The sequence below is a fragment of the Penicillium maclennaniae genome (assembly GCF_028827695.1).
Source record: "Penicillium maclennaniae strain IBT 15551 chromosome Unknown utg000007l:1.0-4884863.0:1.0-4888362.0, whole genome shotgun sequence".
Taxonomy (NCBI): domain Eukaryota; kingdom Fungi; phylum Ascomycota; class Eurotiomycetes; order Eurotiales; family Aspergillaceae; genus Penicillium; species Penicillium maclennaniae.
The window spans coordinates 3,203,775-3,222,981 of NW_026623219.1; the positions used below are offsets into that span (position 1 = coordinate 3,203,775).

General features: G+C 50.5%; 8 protein-coding genes across 8 annotated transcripts; 4 read left to right on the forward strand and 4 right to left on the reverse strand.

Moving 5' to 3' along the window:
• Positions 1-825: 825 nt before the first annotated feature.
• N7477_008415 (B-type cyclin nimE) lies at positions 826-2,363 on the forward strand (the record flags this gene model as incomplete). Its single annotated transcript, XM_056970078.1, has 4 exons — positions 826-834; positions 939-2,098; positions 2,196-2,212; positions 2,266-2,363. 4 exons carry the CDS (start codon positions 826-828, stop codon positions 2,361-2,363), a joined length of 1,284 nt encoding a protein of 427 aa, XP_056820110.1.
• Positions 2,364-3,516: 1,153 nt separating this feature from the next.
• On the forward strand, positions 3,517-4,288 carry N7477_008416 (HIT family protein; the record flags this gene model as incomplete). The annotated part of the gene is made up of 3 exons (XM_056970079.1): positions 3,517-3,762; positions 3,876-3,969; positions 4,077-4,288. 3 exons carry the CDS (start codon positions 3,517-3,519, stop codon positions 4,286-4,288), a joined length of 552 nt encoding a protein of 183 aa, XP_056820111.1.
• Positions 4,289-4,444: 156 nt separating this feature from the next.
• Positions 4,445-6,136, reverse strand: N7477_008417 (tRNA (guanine-N2-)-methyltransferase; the record flags this gene model as incomplete). Its single annotated transcript, XM_056970080.1, has 6 exons — positions 4,445-4,495; positions 4,549-4,673; positions 4,739-4,944; positions 5,001-5,588; positions 5,683-5,873; positions 6,023-6,136. The coding sequence occupies 6 exons, from the start codon at positions 6,134-6,136 to the stop codon at positions 4,445-4,447; spliced, it is 1,275 nt and encodes a 424-aa protein (XP_056820112.1).
• Positions 6,137-6,679: 543 nt separating this feature from the next.
• N7477_008418 (putative histone deacetylase SIR2) lies at positions 6,680-8,392 on the reverse strand (the record flags this gene model as incomplete). Its single annotated transcript, XM_056970081.1, has 5 exons — positions 6,680-6,862; positions 6,911-7,090; positions 7,148-7,699; positions 7,757-8,067; positions 8,167-8,392. 5 exons carry the CDS (start codon positions 8,390-8,392, stop codon positions 6,680-6,682), a joined length of 1,452 nt encoding a protein of 483 aa, XP_056820113.1.
• A 216-nt stretch (positions 8,393-8,608) lies between these two features.
• On the reverse strand, positions 8,609-9,860 carry N7477_008419 (ACL4 family protein; the record flags this gene model as incomplete). The annotated part of the gene is made up of 2 exons (XM_056970082.1): positions 8,609-9,242; positions 9,304-9,860. The coding sequence occupies 2 exons, from the start codon at positions 9,858-9,860 to the stop codon at positions 8,609-8,611; spliced, it is 1,191 nt and encodes a 396-aa protein (XP_056820114.1).
• A 331-nt stretch (positions 9,861-10,191) lies between these two features.
• On the forward strand, positions 10,192-10,963 carry N7477_008420 (RWD domain-containing protein; the record flags this gene model as incomplete). The annotated part of the gene is made up of 2 exons (XM_056970083.1): positions 10,192-10,258; positions 10,338-10,963. The coding sequence occupies 2 exons, from the start codon at positions 10,192-10,194 to the stop codon at positions 10,961-10,963; spliced, it is 693 nt and encodes a 230-aa protein (XP_056820115.1).
• A 1,596-nt stretch (positions 10,964-12,559) lies between these two features.
• Positions 12,560-13,221, reverse strand: N7477_008421 (E2 ubiquitin-conjugating protein MMS2; the record flags this gene model as incomplete). The annotated part of the gene is made up of 5 exons (XM_056970084.1): positions 12,560-12,623; positions 12,679-12,758; positions 12,815-12,940; positions 13,002-13,081; positions 13,149-13,221. The coding sequence occupies 5 exons, from the start codon at positions 13,219-13,221 to the stop codon at positions 12,560-12,562; spliced, it is 423 nt and encodes a 140-aa protein (XP_056820116.1).
• A 507-nt stretch (positions 13,222-13,728) lies between these two features.
• N7477_008422 (uncharacterized protein) lies at positions 13,729-18,943 on the forward strand (the record flags this gene model as incomplete). The annotated part of the gene is made up of 3 exons (XM_056970085.1): positions 13,729-13,816; positions 13,869-14,042; positions 14,097-18,943. 3 exons carry the CDS (start codon positions 13,729-13,731, stop codon positions 18,941-18,943), a joined length of 5,109 nt encoding a protein of 1,702 aa, XP_056820117.1.
• Between the last annotated feature and the right edge of the window lie 264 nt (positions 18,944-19,207).

The window sequence follows — 19,207 nt, forward strand, 5'->3', positions numbered from 1 at the left end:
GTGACGCAGCTGCGCCAAGAGTCTATGGTTGCCGGGCAACGATTGTTTAGCCCTCGCGCGCCTCACGTTTTGGCCGCGCCCTCGCGTACCCACTTTGTTACCATTTCGCTGTTACTACGAGGTAACCGTCCACCGTCCTGTGCCCTTCCCCTTCGTTGTCGGGACTACCTCAACATCTTCCTTTCCGATTTTTGATCAAAGATTCCAGCCTCCTATTCTGTGTCTTCAATTCCAATATTGATCATCGCAGCATCCCTATTCTGCTCTCATTTCTTTCGGGTATCGTTCTCCGCGCGACCTCAAGAGTGGGGCGTCAAGTCAGGTCTGACCGGTTTTCCGCGCTAGCAGAGTAGGGCCAAACATCGCTTGGCCCTCTCAAGTTCTTCCTTTTCCCTTCATCATTCCATTTCAAGATACCCTTCATCCCCTCTCCATAACCCCCATTGTATCCTGGGTGATACTCCGTCAAGCTCCACGTGTGAATTCGAATACCTCTGGACACTTCGATCCCCTGTTCCCGCGCGTTTTCCCTGTTGTTAGCCACGAGTCATCATTGAATTGTGTATGTGACGTGACTCGCGACTCATCACCTACCTCGTCCGATCCAGCCCTATATCGGTCTGAAAGCAAGTGAAACTCCCTGGGACTAGATCTTCACGCGTGGTACGTGCACTTCATCCTGTGCCTCTGGTATGAGGTCCCCACCAAGGTAATGCCCAGCGGAATGCTGACCTGAGCCAACAGGACCTGGAGAATTACCACCCTCTCCCTTTCTGTTTCTCAATCGTGGCTCTTCTCCTAATTACTTCTTGATTTTTATCCACGATGCCGCAGGTAAGCTAACCCGACCGTGACACATCGCGTTGACAGTTTATATCAAGTCTTGAATCAGAACTCGACGCGTCTGGTCCTGAATGGTAAAGCTAACCTTCATCTAGGTCCGTAGCCTTCGCGCCCGAGGTACGATGAATGAGAACGATGAGAACGGTCCCTCGACGCGTCTGACGCGGGCCAAGGCCGCCGCTCAAACTGAGGGTCCTGCCGACGCGATCAAAAAGCCTGTCGTCAAGCGAGCCCCTTCGGCTGTTAATGGAGCTCGCCGCGCGGCTCTCGGAGATGTCAGCAATTTCAACAAGGCCGACGCGGGTGGAGCCAAGGATGGAAAGAAGGCTGTGGCTGGCAAGGCTGGCTTGACATCAAAGGCCGGTGTGAAGCCTGGAGGTATTCAGAAGCCCGGTCGCACAACTTCAACACGAGGGAACCATGGGCTTCGCGATGCCAACACCAAGAAGCCTGCCGCGAAGCGCCAGGTTCCCAAGACCAACGAGAACGCGACTTCGGAGGAGCCCCCTCTCAAGAAGCCCAATACGCAGCAGAAGGCTCCCGAGGTGGAAGATGAGCCGGCTGTTAAAACGAGCATCAAGGATGTCGTGGAGGAAGGTGTTCACGATCTGGACACCGAGGACTTGGACGACCCTTTGATGGCTGCTGAATATGTGGTGGAAATCTTCGACTACCTGAAGGACCTCGAGCTGGTTACGATGCCTAACCCTCAGTACATCGAGCACCAGCATGATTTGGAGTGGAAGATGCGCGGCATTCTTGTCGACTGGTTGATTGAGGTTCACACCCGATTCCGTCTGCTTCCCGAGACTCTCTTCCTGGCCGTCAACATCATCGACCGCTTCTTGTCAGCCGAGATCGTCGCTTTGGACCGTCTGCAGCTTGTTGGTGTTACTGCCATGTTCATCGCTTCCAAATACGAGGAGGTCCTTTCTCCTCACGTTGCCAACTTCAGTCACGTTGCCGACGAGACTTTCTCCGACAAGGAAATTCTTGATGCCGAACGCCACGTTCTCCAGACCCTCGAGTACAACATGAGCTTCCCGAACCCCATGAACTTCTTACGTCGTATCTCCAAGGCCGACAATTATGATATCCAGACCCGCACTCTCGGCAAGTACTTAATGGAGATCAGCCTGCTTGATCATCGCTTCATGAGCTACCCCCAGAGCCACATTGCCGCTGCCGCCATGTACTTGGCCCGTCTCATCCTCGAACGTGGGCCCTGGGATGCCACTCTTGCGCACTATGCCGGGTATACCCAAAAAGGAAATCGACCCCGTTTTCCGCCTAATGATTGACTATCTTCACCGTCCTGTGTCTCACGAGGCTTTCTTCAAGAAATATGCTAGCAAGAAGTTCTTGAAGGGTGAGTGACCCATCTCCCTTCTTTCCATGTGCTCTACTCACCTTTCCTTTCAGCTTCTATCTTGACTCGCCAGTGGGCCAAGAAGTACCACAGCATGTACATCGACAGCTCTCTGTCGGAGCCGTACACTTACATCAAGGATGAACAGTAATGATGCCATTATGATGTTATGCTAGCCCTGTGTCGAATGTTTTTTGCTATACCTTCATGACGACCCCAAGGCTCTCGCGATCATTCGACCAGGGAGAATCGAATCCCTCCATATGTTGGCATTTCATTGTGCTGGTATTGAATACCTTTTGCATATTCTTACGATGACTTGATTGAATTTGTGCGCTTCCGCATTTTTGTCTGTGACGGGGGGGTGTCTGGCGCTCAGCCCTGTGGTTATTTCTTTCGGCTTGTTTTTTCTTGTGCATGGGGTTGATACCTTTCCATTCTCATTCGCGGTCCTGTTACCGGCGTCGGATTCTATTGTTCTTTCCTTCTCCTCGTCTCTTCAGATCAAAATTTTACCTTATTGCAGCCGATGATCTATCTCCGTCGGGTGACTCGTCTCACTGTGAGAGTCCTGGAAATACGGAGTGACTTGGTCAAGTCCCTTCGTCTCCTGGCAGTGTGGAACTTGCAGATGGAACAGATTTGGATATTGCAAAGCCTGAAGGATTGTTGGTTGTTCTTTGATGGAGTTGTCTTTATCTGTCAGCGTTGAGTGCTCCCGTTGGGATTGTCTTCGCTAACAAGCATATACGATGGCTGGACTGGAAGGGGTAATTAGGTGGTTTCAGGCTTGGGTTTTTTCCTTTCTAGATAGTGCTTTCTGCGCTGGAAGCTTGGCGTGGTTCTTGGATGCAATTCTGATCTTCTTTTCTATTCGCTTGCTTTTAATCTTGTACATTTAATCTTGTACATAGGCATCCCTTCTGAATCAGATGCGCGGAGAATCAACGTTCACTAGCAACTGAATAGGGCTCCGTAGCCGAGGCTCGCCCCGCCGATGACTGCGATCGACTTAACCCGGACTTCAGTGTATCTGTTGACACTCCCGACAATCACACAAAGTCTGTCAGCCTGAATTTCCAGAATCTACGGTTGCCTTTTAATTGACCTGCATCATTTATATCAATCGCCGTTCGGTTGATCATCCTAAAGCGGGCGGTGAACACCAATCTGAAGACCACAGGTCTCTGAGTTCTAGACCCTTGCTCAATCTCATCTCCCAGATGAATTGTTCTTGGGATCAATAACAGTCTGATCATTAAGCACTGCGCGAGTAACACGAGTCACAGTGCATAAGAATCATCATGTCATCTGAAAGATGCCCCTTCTGCAAGATCGGGAAAACCAACCCATCCGGCCCCTTCACCGAGCCGGAGTCTAGACCTGTCTTTCCAGAAGCAGGTACTGAGACAACGGCGCATATGATTCTGTCAACCGACCATGTCCTTGCATTCTTGGATATCATGCCTCTCACACGTGGTCATGTACTTGTGGCTCCTAGACAGCACTATGAGATGCTAGGCGATATGGGTGTTGAGGCGGGACAGGAGGTATGTATATTCCATCTCCCTAGCGTGACCAATTTCCAAGCATCAAATTGGGAGCTTGACTTGCCATCTTTGGCCTGACCTACATGAGTGATCTTTACTTACTTCTCGTCTAGATAGGCAAATGGCTTCCTATCATTTCACGAGTCGTGACCAAGACCGTGTTTGGCGACGACCCGGACAGACATTGGAATGTTGTACAGAATAATGGTATGCATCTTTCTCTCTCCTTTATTCTCGAAGCTGGATCTACATGGAACTGGTTCCTAGCTTTGGTTCACTCGGGTCTAATGAGATGTGATATGAAAAAAAAATAGGTGTCCGTGCTGCCCAAGTGGTCCCTCACGTCCACTTTCATATTATTCCCCGCCCTTCTACATATGCTGCGAGGCCAGGTTTCGCCATGTTCGGCAAAGGACAGCGAGAGGAGCTTGATGACGAGGAAGGTGCGGCGTTGGTGCAGGCTATGAGAGCCGAGCTGGCGCTGGAGGTTCAGCGCATTAAGGAGAACGAGGGGGGTAGATCTTAGCCAGGGGTCGTCGGATGAGCAGCGAGGGAAGCTGTAGAACATCACTGTTTGGGTTTTTGATTTCCTCTCTATAGCCCTGTAGTCACTTCCCCGTGAATGCATAAGTCGATAAAAAGCAGTTTGGACGTCACAATACAAAATGGTGGGATGGGTTTCTCATTGCGTCGGGTTTCTGCCCTCGTCTGGTGTATCGTTCCTCGCAAGGTACTGTAGTCTATGGTCAGAAATTTACCCATCGCTGGCCATGGGTAGGAACATACCTTCCGGCGGAACCCGTTGAGTTCATCCGCAGTGATGCCACGCTGATCCGCATTGCTTCTCCCCTTAGAGATGTCGGAGGCTTCGCCTTCAGGAAGGCGGCGGTAGGTCATGAGTCGCCGGGCCCCTATCAGAAATATCATATTAGGTTATCTTAAATCCCCGGATAGCTAGAAAGTCGGAGCCACGTACAATTACCAAAATGCTGAACCGAGACAGCGATCACCTCAAGGTTTGGGTGCATGGGCACTGGGAACTCCTTGGCCTCGTCGTTCGTAGTGGGCATCCACATAGTCAGACGTCCACCAGGAACAAGCGAGCGAACCGCAAAATCTAGAATGTCTCTTTGCAGGGCCTCAAACCCGTAAGGCCGCTTTGGCGGGATGTAACCAGGTCGGCTATAAGGCAATGTTAGGCACGACTGATCGATATCACAGGACATGAAGCAACAAACTAGTAGTTAAGAACCCCATCGATCACGACTGGCTCGATGGCCTTCCCATTGCGCGTGCCTAAGACCCGGAGACCTTCTCGCACACCATAGGGTGGGTCGCAGATGATACCGTCGAGCAATTGACCATTTCGTAAAGGCGTGTTCGTCAGATCTGAAGTAAAGGTATCCAAAAACTTGCTCTCGATACCGTATTGCTTGAAGTTGGCCTGGACATTCTTGCCCATTCCCTTCTCCTCATCCTTTCCCCGGAAACTTCGGGGATCGATATCTGAGCCGAACGTCAACGCTCCAAAATGCGATGCAGCTACCATAAAGCTGCCTGTTCCGACAAATGGATCGTAGAGGACCTTTCCGGGTGCCGCGAGTGCCATGTTCGCGGTGACCAGACTGAGTTCTGCATCCATCGAGGTCGTGCTGATATACTGGCGCTTCTTGAGATCGTACTTGTCAATGGCATCGCGGGCGCTGTTGGCGATAAAGCGACCCAGGAAGACTTTTCGCGGTTCCGTGATGCGCGATACGCCTAGGGCGCTTGCCTCGGTATCTCCAATGTATTCCTCCATCACGATGAACTGTAAGGGGGGGGTTCTTCAGTTGAACAGGACCCGTCAAACCCGTGTAAGAGAATGATTTAATAATCTCTATGCGTTTTTCTTGGGTACGTTTCCCAGAGAACCCATACAGTGCAAATGCAAACGGTATGTCGTTATAGTCGGCCCAGCGATGCGATGTCCGCTTTTTCACATCGGCATGCAGCTCATCATAGTTGGTGCCTTGGCCCCAAAGCTCCGAGATATCTTTAGCAAGAATGGTGCGCGAAATTAGCTTGCGTGCTGCTTCATCATTCTCAAGTTTCACAATGCAGTATGGCGACTGATATTCCGGTGTTAGCAAGCCCTGACTCTGAGGAATGTAAGGACAGTGACGCGAGCGCAAGGTCGACCAGTCGATTCCAGGTATAGATTCCGACTTTCGTCTATTCTGACGCCAGGTCACGATACATCAAGTCGGTAAACACATACATATTCGTCGTAAGAAACAATTTCAAGATCGACCCCGACGACCGTGGCCACGGCCTGAAGTTCTGCCACCCGAAAAGTTTCATGGCATTGAGCCAACCGGATCATATACTCCATACTGACAATGAGCCTCCGTGGATGGAAGTATAAATGCTGTCGTGAATAGTTGTTGGGGCTATGAAGATCCTGCACCGTGGTGGGGTGTCGCTGCGGGATCGATTTTTTCGGGTTCCAGATCTTTGCCTCCAGATGTCTGCGATGGAACGTCCCTTTCGAAACACATGGACAGATGGACAAGATAAGCCCAGTGCTCTTTGCCAGATTCGTTTGAGCATGGACCATGGACGTAGAATTTATCTACAATCTTGTTCTTCAAAAGCCTGGATTGCAATAGTATTCCTTATTACTTGGCCACAAAAGCCCCCAAAATATATACCTTGTCCTGAAAGGACAACTATCTACAGTCACAAATCCAATGCACACAAAATCCACCGCGGCATATGACCAGGAAGTAATCAAATCGAATCTATCGAAAAGAAAGAAAAGAACGCATTCGGAAACAACAAAGCGAAATCCCACCCGTCCAGTCATAAAACGTGAACCCTCGGAGACGCCATCCCTCAGCCATACCCAAGGACCTAAGTAACCGAAACTCCGCAGCTATGCGCCAACTACCTTAAACACATGTCGTGATTCGTATCCCTCAACGGGAGTGACCTCTACTTTCTCATCAGCGGGTATCATGTGGTGCTGCAGATCCCAGCCAGCCCGGCGGCAGAGCTCCGAGACTACCACGTCGCAATCGCCCAACAAATCGATATCGAACCCAGTGTGCGACACGGGCTAGAACTAAGTTAGCATAGAATTCAAAGATTCGGTGAATAGACTTACTGTTCGCGAGATGTAGATCTGTGGGACATGGCGAGGCAGAATCCCTGGCACTTCGGCAACGGGGGCTACCTTCAGCGATGTTCCAATGACGATGACCAGATCGGCTAGTTCTCGATCATGATGGACCAGACGTTGGCCAAATTCATCGGGCAGATCTTCACCAAAGAAGGTGATATCGGGCTGTCGACATCGTCAATATTCCAAAAGCAGAAAATAGCCGAGGTGAAAGCGACGTACCTTCATGACGCCAGGGGTGGGAATCTCGTATTCATCTTCATCTGAGCTACCCTCAAATCCTTTGCGATCTTTCTGCTGAGAGTTCGTGCTACGCTTGCGTTTCATCCCTTGTGGCTTGAGTCCCTCTTCTGCGATTCTTTTTCGGCAGACAGCGCATTCGGGAATGATCCCTTCTTTGATCTCGCTGAAGATCGCGTCACCGGAGACTTTGTGATTGCACTTGACGCATGTTGCGGTCGCAAAGGATCCGTGACACTGAACGATTTTCTCTGGGAGAACACCTGCATTTCCTTCGATGTTGTCGATGTTCTGGGTGTAGTTGGTCAACAACTTCCCTTTATCCTGGAGCAGCTTGATGAATCCATGAGTAGGTGAAAACTTTTTCTCCGTGGGAAGGATATCTTTGGCAATTGAGAAGAAAATGCTCGGGTCTTCCCGGAAAATATGGATGTCGAAGACCTCTTGGGGATCACTTAAACCCAGATGGGCCAACTTCGAATACAGACCAGTATCCTTTGAGCGGAAGTCAGGTATACCGAGGCTTGTCGAAATCTAAGCACCAGGAGAGAGTTAAATAGGGATCAGAGAAAATCATTCGGGGGTACATACACCGGCGCCGGTCAATACGATGATGTTCTTAGCCTCTTGCAGCAGCTTGACCGCGTCGTCGATCGAGTTGTATTGAGGAAGCTTGGGTCGCTTGGAGAATTCTCTTGAGATGGCGATCGCTAGCAGCGGATGATATGCCTCGTCCGGTGCACCTTCAAGGAAGGCCGGCGGAACGATTCCAAATGCCGTGCAAAGCTTCTTCGCCGTCACGGTTTCACGCGCGATAGTCTCTTCGACGAATGCCGCCTTACCGATATCATGTAAGCGCTGTCGATACGCAACTGCTTCTTCCAGTGTGCAGGCGTCGGGAACTATACATGTAGGAGCATAAGGTTAGTCCACGCTCCATGTGGATTCCGATAGCGGGGATGTCTGGGGTAAGGCGAATGTGAGATATTTTAAGGACATACCGAGCCCATCACGGAGTTGCTCGTCACGTATGATTTGAATAGCGTCGTCACCATTAGATAGAAGCTCCCAGGCCTCTGAATCATCGCTGTCTGTTTCATAGTCGGATGATGGCTCCTCCAGCGCGGTCAACTCCGCGTTGACCTGCTCCACGAGGTTGACAGCGTCCAGTTCGACCACAGAGGACTTCACCGGGGTCTCCCCGCTCGGCGCTGGTACCAAATCCATCCTGCAGGGGGTTTGGCAGCCTCAACGTCGCGTCGTGCAGAGTTCGTTGACAGAATTCGGCATCTGCATCGACCGGAGGGAACTTTATCCGGTCCCGACGCCTTTTAGTGGCGAACAAGCAACAGAAGTTTAGACGAAAAAGTTGGTTCATTTACTTGGTATCAACAAAGAAAAAGAAAAGACAATCATGTACATGCATCGTAACTTTTTGGACGTCTATGAATCGGCCATCTCGTGATCATCATCAGAAACAACTTCAATCTCCTCATCCCAGTCTTCACCTTCCCCATCTCCCTCGGCTTCACTATCGTCCATGTCTTCGCCGAGTTCCTGGTTCATTCCTTGCAACAGCTCTGTAGCATGATCACGGAGACGGTCATCTTCATATTGGAGAACATCGTAAAGCTTCAAGCTCTGCTTGAGCCACTCCCGACTGGCAATCAGCGAGGCGTGTCTAGGAGATTCTTCGTCGTCTTTTATATCCTTGGGGGCTTCCTGCTTCTCTGCCAGCAGATAGAGACACCAGCCACCGAGGTACCAGGCCTCCACACTCTGGTCATCCTCCAAGATCAATCGCTCGAGGACCTCTAGGGCTTCAAGCTCCAAGTTCACTTCCATCAAGAGTCGCGCAAGACTGATGCGCACAGGGAAATCAGGAATAGTGGGGTCTTCGGGGGCCTTCTCCTTCCACTGGGCCATGCTTTTCTTCAATGCCTCCTGAGCTTCCTCGGTCTTCAGCTGTGATATCCGAATGGACGCAAGAGTCTGCAAGACCTCGGGCGCATTAGGTGTAACAACCAGGGCCTCTGAGATAAGTGCTTCGCAACGGGCCTCAGCATCTTCTTCCCAGCTATCAAGAATAACATTGTTAGCGCTAAAGCGACAATGTGCGTAGAGATAGAAGCACTCACGAAAGATCGGTCATGTAGATTTCAGCAACAGCGCAGAGCGCATTTGCCATCTTGGCCTTCTTCATTTCAGCATTCGCAACATCCTCGGCGCTCGTTTTGCCTTCCAACTGCTGCAAAGTTTGTCTCAGGGACGACACGCCCTTCTCAAACCACTGCACACTGTCCGCACCACCTTGCTCACTCAATTGAGCAAGCCATAGGAACTTTTCCGCACCACCGCCCTCAGCCTCCGGTATTGAGCCATTGGGATCTTGCTGAACCGCAGTGAGGAAGTATCCACGCGCAGTATCAATCTCGCCCAGCTCGACGTTGATCTCTCCAAGAAGGTTCACCGCTTGAAGCTGCACAGACGCGTTTCCAGCTGCGAGGTCCAGCGCCGCCTGTGCAGTTGCCAGAGCATCATCAACACGGAGTGTTTCTAGTAGGATAGTAGCTTGTTCGAGCAATGCGGAGGGGTCTTGAGACATTTTGGCTTTCGAGATCGAGCCACCAGGGCCGAGGACGGATTTTTTGCTGGACTTGGACGACTTCTTTTTCTGCGGTCTGGGTTTTCCCATGGCAAAACGAATGTATAAAACAGCAAAAAGGACGGAAAGTGACTTGTCAGAGTGAAGAAGAATAGTTGTTCACCGATGCAATGCGGGACTGGAGCGAAAAGAAGCTCCGCGCCCAAAATTTGGTGCTGTTTGACGGGTTTGCATGCGGAACTGATATCGCCTACCTTTGCAAGCGCGGAGACAATGCGATCTTCTCTATAAGAAATTATACGCCATCTTGCTTCTCCTTGATCCTCATCAAGCCCTCTAATAACGCTCGGTGTATCTCCCTCTTACTCTCGCCCAACCATTCTACCCGAGACCCCTCCAATCCGCGGGCGGATCAGACACAATGGGTCGCGAAGATCAAGTTGAGGAGCGCGAGGTGCTCGACTCCATTTTTCCCGAGGAAATTACAGGTGAGTGATTACAAGGAATGGGAAGAGCCTTTACTCTGTGTCAGGGAATTTTCTGCTCACCTCCGTCTTTTACGTCTAGACATCTCCGAAAATTCATACCGAGTATCGATAACTCTTGACCCACCCGAATTTGATGACGAAGAGTCTGAGCAACCCGTCATATGTCTGGAAGTCACATACCCCGAAGAATATCCTGATGTCGCTCCGCAGCTCAGCATCTCCTCGCCGCCCAATGCACCCAAGCATTCTCGCCTAGATGTTCAAGAGGACCGAGAACAGCTCCTCGAGGCTCTGCAGCCCACAATTGAGGAGAATATGGGAATGGCAATGGTATTCACTCTCGTCAGTGCCCTTAAAGAAAGCGCAGAGTCTCTTATGTCAGAACGTGCGAACGCTGTGGAAGCCGAAAGGGAGCAGGTCAGGGCAAAGGCCGAGGAAGAAGAGAACCGCAAGTTCCAGGGCACACCAGTCACCAGAGAGACGTTCTTGGAGTGGAATGCGCGATTCCAGCAGGAGATTCGGGAGGAGGAGCAGCGCGAACGTGAGGAGAAGGAGGCGGAAGACAAGAAGAAAAAATCTGGGACCCAGGAGAAGAAGCTGACTGGGCGACAGTTGTGGGAGCAAGGTCTGGCTGGCAAGGCAGACTATGACGAGGGGGATGAAGATGCTATGCCAGCTATTGATAAGCTCAAGGTTTCTGCATAGACATTTCTACAAGGGTTGACAATGCCAAGTCAAATTACGCTTGTGAACTATACAATCTCTCATAATTTCTGCCTCGAATGGGAGACTTCGTATAGTATAAGAACCCTAGGCGATCGGGTGCCATAGTCCCACGACTCAAAAAAAAATTGGGTATCATTTCGCGATATGAATCGACAGTTTGCTGGCAACAGAATACTGCAAGTGACCACACTAAGCCTGTCTCTGCTTTTCCTCTTCCGCGAGCGCCTCTCGTTCCCGAAGAACAACTTGCCACATTTTCTCGGCCATTTCACGAGTCTTCCTATCCGTTTCACGGATCTTTTGAAAAATTCTGTCCAGAGCGATTCTAGGTTGCTCAGCCCATGAGCCTTCGTCCCCGGCATGGGTCAAGCGATCCCAGGTATCTTCATCCTTAGCAAAAAGGACCTCCGTTTGCAATTTATCTCGCACCTCTATGCACTCCCAGCGCTTTTTCAACTTATTCCGTAGAACTCCACTTAAATTCGCCGGCTGTGGCTTCTTGATGCGCAAAAACGGAATTCCGCGAGCATTCACCAGGACCGGTATTTTTTCGTCTCCCGCTCACAAGCTGAGGACGATTCAAAATCGAGGGGGTGTCTGGTTTCCTTTCCCAGGTTTCTAATTCGGAGCGAACGGCCTTCATCTTCTTCGTTTCATTGGACGATAACGGCTTTTCCACCTTGATTTTCTTTCTTTGCTGGGCTGCGAACTGCTCCTTCAAAAATTTGGCCTGCGAAAGGATTTGGCTGACTTGGTGTGCATGTTTTTCGTTTCCTTTTGATGCAGAGTCCAGTAGATCCAAAGCCTGATTCGATAAATCTCGCAAGTTAGGATGTACAACGGCCAAGGATCAGCTTACGGAAAGCGTACCTTGTACCCAGCCTTTAGAGCATTTGCTGCCTGCGATGGACTTTGTAATTGCCTATATCTCCGAAATCTTTGTTTGACGAGGAAGTGTGTCTCGGCTAGCCATCGCGGTTTATCGGTCGAAGGAGAACATTGTCGGAGGAGAGCTCGGTAGAGTGCCAAACCTGGAAGAATTGCGATGAACAGGGTGCCGGAGTCAGATCAGTGAAGCGCAGGGTATCTTACAAGCAAACCGATGAACTCCAGAATGACTTGGTAGCACCAATCTGGCCATGCCGTTAATTAGTCTTGAGTGAGTCGGAGAAAATCCGGGGACCGCGGCTGATTAGATCAACGTCCGATATCATCACGTGATAGTATGCAAACATTCATCAAGGCTGCGAATGCCCGTAATGTGACACGCAGTCTTGGTCTTTGGCAAGACTGCATCTCCTCTATTAAATGAGCAATGGAAACTTCGGTGCGATAAGAGAGGTGTGACTACATTGGTGATCGGTTGACCAATACGACCTCTGAGTCACCGCGCAAGGTACCAACTAGGATAAAGGGGAAGGGCTTGGGTCGCAAGTCAACTGCGCCGATACTGTTATGCAAGGACTGTACACGCTATAAGGGATCATCACATGATGGAAGAAAGCAAACTAATGCCAAAGAAAAAGACCGTGATACTCCGGATTGCTTATGGACCCTATGGACGAGATGCAGACTTTAGAAGAAAGTCGAGCCTTCCGGAGGCTGGGGCAGCTTCTTGTGCTGTGGCAATGCCATGTATCTAGAAATCGTGTTAGTATCGGTGTCCTCACGGTCAGAAGCTTAAGATATCTGACCTCCGCAACTCAATCAAGACGGTCTCCATGGTGTTGTCGCGCTTCCATTGAGCGAGACAGGGAAGCTTAGTCGGGTCGACCTAAAAAGAAAACCGGTCAGTCATGGTTCAGTATGTTGGTGCACATTCGACCCCACCTTTCCGGAGCGCTGGTCAACACAGGGAATGTTGACAGCGGAAATGAACTGAATGGTGGGAGGGTTGTCCGGGTAGTCGGGTCCGCAGTGAATATTGACACTGTATATGCGGTTCTCGTGGACGCTCTAGTCGTAATTCTTCAAGTCAGACATGCATGACGACAGGTACGAAGCGGGGGAGACAAACGTGAGGAGGACCGAGAATGGTTCCATTCCAGTTGCTCATCATCAGATCCTCACCGTCGGCAAGGCCATAGGAGCAGGCCTCTGTAATGATTGATAACAATACATCAGTATACCTATGGTCTCGTGTCATATGACGAGTCGGATGTACCTGCGCCCAATCCCTTTTCGCCCTTCTCCAACTCCTCAAGGAGCCGGAAGTTTCGCGGCACCTTAGCGGCCATTTTGTATGAAAAATATAAAGACGAAGAGAAAGGAAAAAAAGGAACAGCGTGAAAGTGAGGGAGTTCGTGGAAGAGAGGAGGGGCAGCTGCCGCTCAAGGAGCCACTCCATCACGTGCGATAAGGCTCTTATCGGAGCCTTGGCACTTGGAGATGCCACGCCGGGGATTGTTGACTGCTACATCTTTGAGCCTCGCTCGACCAAGTTGAACTCGACTAAGACTCACCGTATCTGAGTGATACTGGAACTGAGCAGCTCTTGAAATCGCTCTCTTTTCAGCCGCGTGCGGGTCTGTCCGGATTCCAGAGCTCCCTGTCTTGTTGACACGGAGACCTTCGGCGATTCGGACAACGGAATTGGCCATGCGTTGATGCTAGCTTGTTGCGCTGGAAATGTCCTCCCAATTTTTGCAGACAGAGCTTGCAAACCTCATACAAGAGTCTCGGCGGAAAAACGCTGACCTGCGCCATGTCAGTCAAACCACGATCAGATATCCCCTTGGACCGCGATGCTAAGCAAAGAGGTTCAGGCTGCCGAGCAATCACTTAACGAGCTGAAGGCGCTGCCTTCAACATCAGAAGCTCAAATAGCAGCAGGTGAGTTTCTTGCATAAAGGGCTCAAGTTCAGATTACTAACAATTTCAATAGATCTTGTTCGCAAACCGGCTTTTGTTGAGCCGTTCATCATCGCCTGTCATACTCGACATGCGAAACTCGCAGGGATCGGAGTCATTTGCTTGCAGCGATTGATTGCTTCTCGATCGTTGCCATCTCAACGCCTTAAGGACGTCCTTACTGGCCTGAGAGAGACGACAAGCCTGAGTATGCCCCAGAAAATCAACCCAAATTGAACACACGGCTGCTCACACTGTGCAGGTCTTGATATTCAATTAAAAATCTTACAGTCCTTACCTTCGCTGTTGCAGTATTACTCCAACGAGCTTAGTGGAGACCTTCTTGCAAACACGTTAGAAATCTGCGCTACATTGCAAGCAAGCAAGACGATGGCCGTGAGTAGCACTGCTGCTGCTACGCTCCAACAGTTGGTGGTATCGACGTTTGAAAGGGTGTCGAATGAAGATAAACTTTCCAACGATGAGAAATCCACTACCTCAATCACGGTCGACGGTCATTCGGTTGAGGTGGGACAATTCGCGTTCGATGCGTTGCAGGTTCTGGATGATCTGTGCCGTCTTATTGAGGGCGAACAATTGCAATTTTTGCGCACGAGAATCTTGTCTCCAATTTTTGTTCTTGAGCTCATCGAAAGCATCATCCTCAACAGTGGCCGCCTCTTTGTCAATCATCCGGAACTTTCGCAGGTGCTGCGAGTTCGTTTGATGCCCTTGGCTGTGAGGTATCTCTCGGAGAGGCATTCGTTTTCCCAGACTGTTCGGATTGCGCGCATTCTTCTTGTGCTCTTAAAACGTCACATGTCTCTCCTGCCTGCCGAGTGTGAGATGGCATTTGGCCTGCTAACCCATTTGCTTGAACCTGATGGAAACGCGCCCTGGAAACGCGTTTTGTGTATGGAGGTTTTCCGCGGTATCTATGCTGAAGCGGGCGTTGTTCGCCAAATTTACACCTTGTACGACGGAGACGAACGCAGAAAGAACGTTCTCCGAGATCATATGGCAGCACTTGTTCGGCTTGCGTCGGAGAAGCCCTCCCTGATCGGGGTCAGCAACCAATCCACGGTGCCATCACGTGCTGAACATCTACGCTCCGCAACGGAGGATCAGATCGCCCTTGAAACAGGTGGCGTCGCAGGCGTCATAGGGTCAACAGGCCCACCAGCAGAGACCAAAGTACCAGGGATCAGCAGCCAATGGAGTGTTGTACGGACCCCGTATATCGAACTACTGGATAAAACGGAGCCACCACTACCGCCAGACACCTATATCTACAGCCTTGTTCTCAACTGTATCAGCAGCTTTGCCGAGGGCCTTGGAAAATTCATTCTTCCTCTTACAGTCCCTGACTTAAGGCAGAAGAAGAAGAACCGCTATGTGAACACAGACCAGGGACCCGACTCTGCGCGATCATCTCAAGATCTCCAATCTGATGCCTGGCGGGCTCAGACAGCCTCACCAGGCAAGAGGTCGTCGGTTCCTATCAATCCTCTGGATTTGACTTCTCATATACAATACTCCGCGATCATGACCTGTGCCGGGATGGTTGATAATTGTTGGCCTGCTGTTCTTGCAGCCTGTTCCACCTTCTTGCACGCTTCCCTGGACGATGAGTATTACCACAACCTAGTACGAGCGTTCCAAAAGCTAGCACATGTAGCTGGCCTTCTGAGACTCTCTGTGCCTCGTGATGCATTTCTTACCACACTGGGAAAAGCTGCTACTCCCGTAAGCGCAAGCGGTTCCAGAGGGCAAATTCCTGCCACACCAACTGCAGCTGGCGCTCAATCTAATGAGAGCCATCAGAAATCGCGAAAGAGCTCAGACATGCTAAGAACAAGTTCATTGCCTGCGGACTCTTCTGGGTTGGAAAGCTCCACGCCGTCCTTGAGTACGAGGAATCTGCTTTGTCTTCGAGCTTTACTCAATCTTGGAATTGCATTAGGGCCTACTTTGGACCAGCCGGCCTGGTCAATTTTATTTGAGACATTGCAATACACTGAACTCGTGATCGGCATATCATCCAGTACTATGGTTAAATCGGCCAATGCTTTGGGCGAAACCACGGCGATTTTTGGAAATGATATTCCAACTGCAAATCTGGGAGTGGAAGTGATTGCAGTTCAGGCAGCCTCATCCAAGATGTTTGAGAGCACTAGTGATTACCCCAGCGGGGCTTTCCAGGAGATCCTACATGCACTCTTGAACCTGTCTTCCTCGACGGCACCAGAACCGCGGAACGAGCCAGAGCAAGAAGTTTCTGAGATGCCGAGTACCCCTCAATCCTCACAGAAGTCTGGACGAATGCATCAAATTACTCGGCGTGTGTCTCACACTGTGGGAATATCAAGAATGCAGGATGAAGAGCTCAAGTTTGTTCTAGAGAAAGTGAACGAATTAGCCCGGGCGAACCTTGAGAGGCTTTCGTCACTTGACGACGAGGACAACAAATCTTGGGAAATCCTTACGCAAAGTCTGATATCTGCTTCCGCCAACACTGAAATCAGTCCCAATCTTCGTCTGCAATCTAGCGGAATCCTCAATTCGTTGGTGTTCTTGACCATGAATGCACAGGATGTCGATAAAAAAGTCCTGAACCAGGTCCATACGAGAAATCTCGAAACCCTCAAGAACCAAGTAGCATCACTTTACCCATCTGATTCGTCCTCCACGAAGTCGCTTCCAACCACTGTTATTGAAATCCATGAGCAGAGTTTGGAGGTTCTTCAAAACATACTCGAGCAATATGCTGAAGCTTTCACGGACGGATGGGATCACACTTTTGATTTGATATCGGGAGTCTTTCAAGTCATCCCAAAGGCTGAGACTGGGGATCTCCTACCAACCACCCCGGCTGAGCGTAGGTCGTCGGCCCTTCCAGCCGGTCCTCGGTTAGTCCGCGCAGCATACAAGTCTCTTCATCTTGTGGCTTCAGATTTCCTCTCCTTGTTGCCTGCTCCCTGCCTTTTGAGCCTGGTCAATGCATTTTCTAGCTTCGCCTCGCAGACACAGGACTTCAACATTTCCTTGACCACAACATCCTTTTTCTGGAACGTATCCGATTTCCTTCAGGAACAAATCGAGAAGTTCTCGATTGAGAGTCATTTTGATGCCTCTGTCACCGAAGAGGAATTGGCAAAGCTTGCTTGTGACAAGAATCCCTCTGTCTCAAAGAATTCTCTTTGGCTGTTGCTGCTGCTCCGTATTGTTGACATTGCGACAGACTCGAGGCCGGAGATTCGAAACAGCGCGATCCATACTCTTCTGAGGATTTTTGACGCTTACGGGCAACAGCTATCACCAAAAGCATGGAGGTTGTGTCTGAACAGAGTCTTGTTTCAAATGGTGGAAGCAGTTGAAAACAATCTCTTCAAATCGAAGGACAAGCTCAATGGGTCGGCAGATAGCCTCAAGTCACGGGTGGAAACGACAGTCTTGATGATCAACGGGATCTCAAATCTTATCACAAACTTCTTCGATACCATTGTGAGTGACGAAATGTTCGACGAGTCTTGGACTCGGCTTTTGAAGTACTTGCAGGCATTGTTGGACTTGCAACTTCTGAAATTCAACGAGGCGACCTTCGTTAGCCTTTGTGCGATTCTCGTTAGGGTGCAGTCCCCCTTTGGGCTTAGCAAGAAAGCTCTTCAATGTGCCTGGGATCTGTGGGCTAATGGCCACCCGGCTGAAGATGAAGCCATGCTTGATCTGGATCGACCCAACCAAGACGCCGCGTTGGCCTATATGCAATCTTTCCAGCAGGTATATCGTCTCTATAAAGATGATTTGACCACGGACCATGTCAAAAAGGTACTCCAACACCTTCGTCTGCTTGTATGGAATTCGGTATACCCACCTTACTCGACGGATATCGACCGCTCTTCCGATGTCCAGGGGCTGGTGATTGATTGCATCAGGACTCTTTGCTTAGAGAATGAAGAATCACAGGCTGCTATTCTTATCTGTCTCGCAGACCTGTCAGATTCCGCCCTGTCAAAATGGAGTTCCAGCAACGACTCGAGAAAACCAACTTTTGTTGCCTTCTCCAAGAGCGCCATAGATCTCGTAAGCTGGTACATCGCGGACTTCGGTATCAAGCAAGACATTTTTTCGAACAACGCACTTGCCACCGCCCTTGAGCGTCTCCATGTATCGATCAAGTACAAGTACATGTGGGAAGGCAAGGATCGTGAACCTTATCTCTGGCAAAAGGCCACAACTGCGTCTCTGAACGTTCTCGAAGTCGCGGTACCCTACGTGGAGAAGCAGTACCCCAAGGCCAAGGAAGCAGGAATCGCACGCTTCTGGCAAAGCGTCATCGACATCACCGATGGCATCGTCTCAGCCCGTGGATTCCGGACCCAGCAGCTATCCAATATCCGAATCCTTTCCGACGAAGAATTCGATACCACAGCCTTCGCCCGGCTAAAGCAAATCATTCTCCCATCCCTCGGTGCTTCCGCTATCCCCGACCCAATACGCCGAAACTTCGCCTGCGCCCTCTTCCACTCCTCATTTATCTACGCTCCGCAGCGCTTCGATCTTCCCTCCGCCCCAATCGAGGACTTTCCCCTCGAAGACTACTACCGCGTTCGCGCAGGTCGCACCTTCGACCCGCCTCCGACCCTTCGCCCAAGAATGGCCTACGCCCTCATGGACTCCCTCTTCGAGCTTGCGGGTAATGCCGAGTCCGAGTTCAAGTCCACCGCATCTGCGCAGACTCTGCTCGCCAGGTCTATCTCTCCCTACCTCCTGCTCCGCTGCGCTGTCTCGCTTAAAGGCTACATCGCCGACCAGCCTCTCCGGGGCCTCATGCCCCAACCAAGTCCATCGCGGAAAGCCCTGCTACATCTTTTGCTTCAGATGGTCCAGCTTCGAAGCGAGCCTTCTGCTATCCCAGACCCACCCTCTGTCCATTCTGGTGCGGCAACAGCCGGTGATGACAAGTCCCCACGTCACCACCGCAAGCATCTCGAGTGGCTGTATCCTCTTATTGTCCAAGCCGTCCAGGTCGCGGGTAAAGAGCGTGACGATGGACAGGTTCTACAGGCTTTGGGCAAGGTGTTGGAACAGACGGGCCGATTCGAGTAGGGGATTCGATAGCTACTGGATGCTAGAACAATGTGTTTTGCTATGTAGTTCATCTCATCCCTTCCATTTCTCTAGGCAAATGTCACGAGATGTAGAATTTGCAAACAAAAGGGTTGGCCAAGTTGATTCTCGTATTATGGACAAGAATAAGAAGTAGACTACCTTGACTGGGTGATATCGTGACATCCGTGGAGGTGACGAGGAATGTATTTGCTAGACACAACACACGGGTAGATAGGGGCGGGAGTGTGGTGACAACGGGGT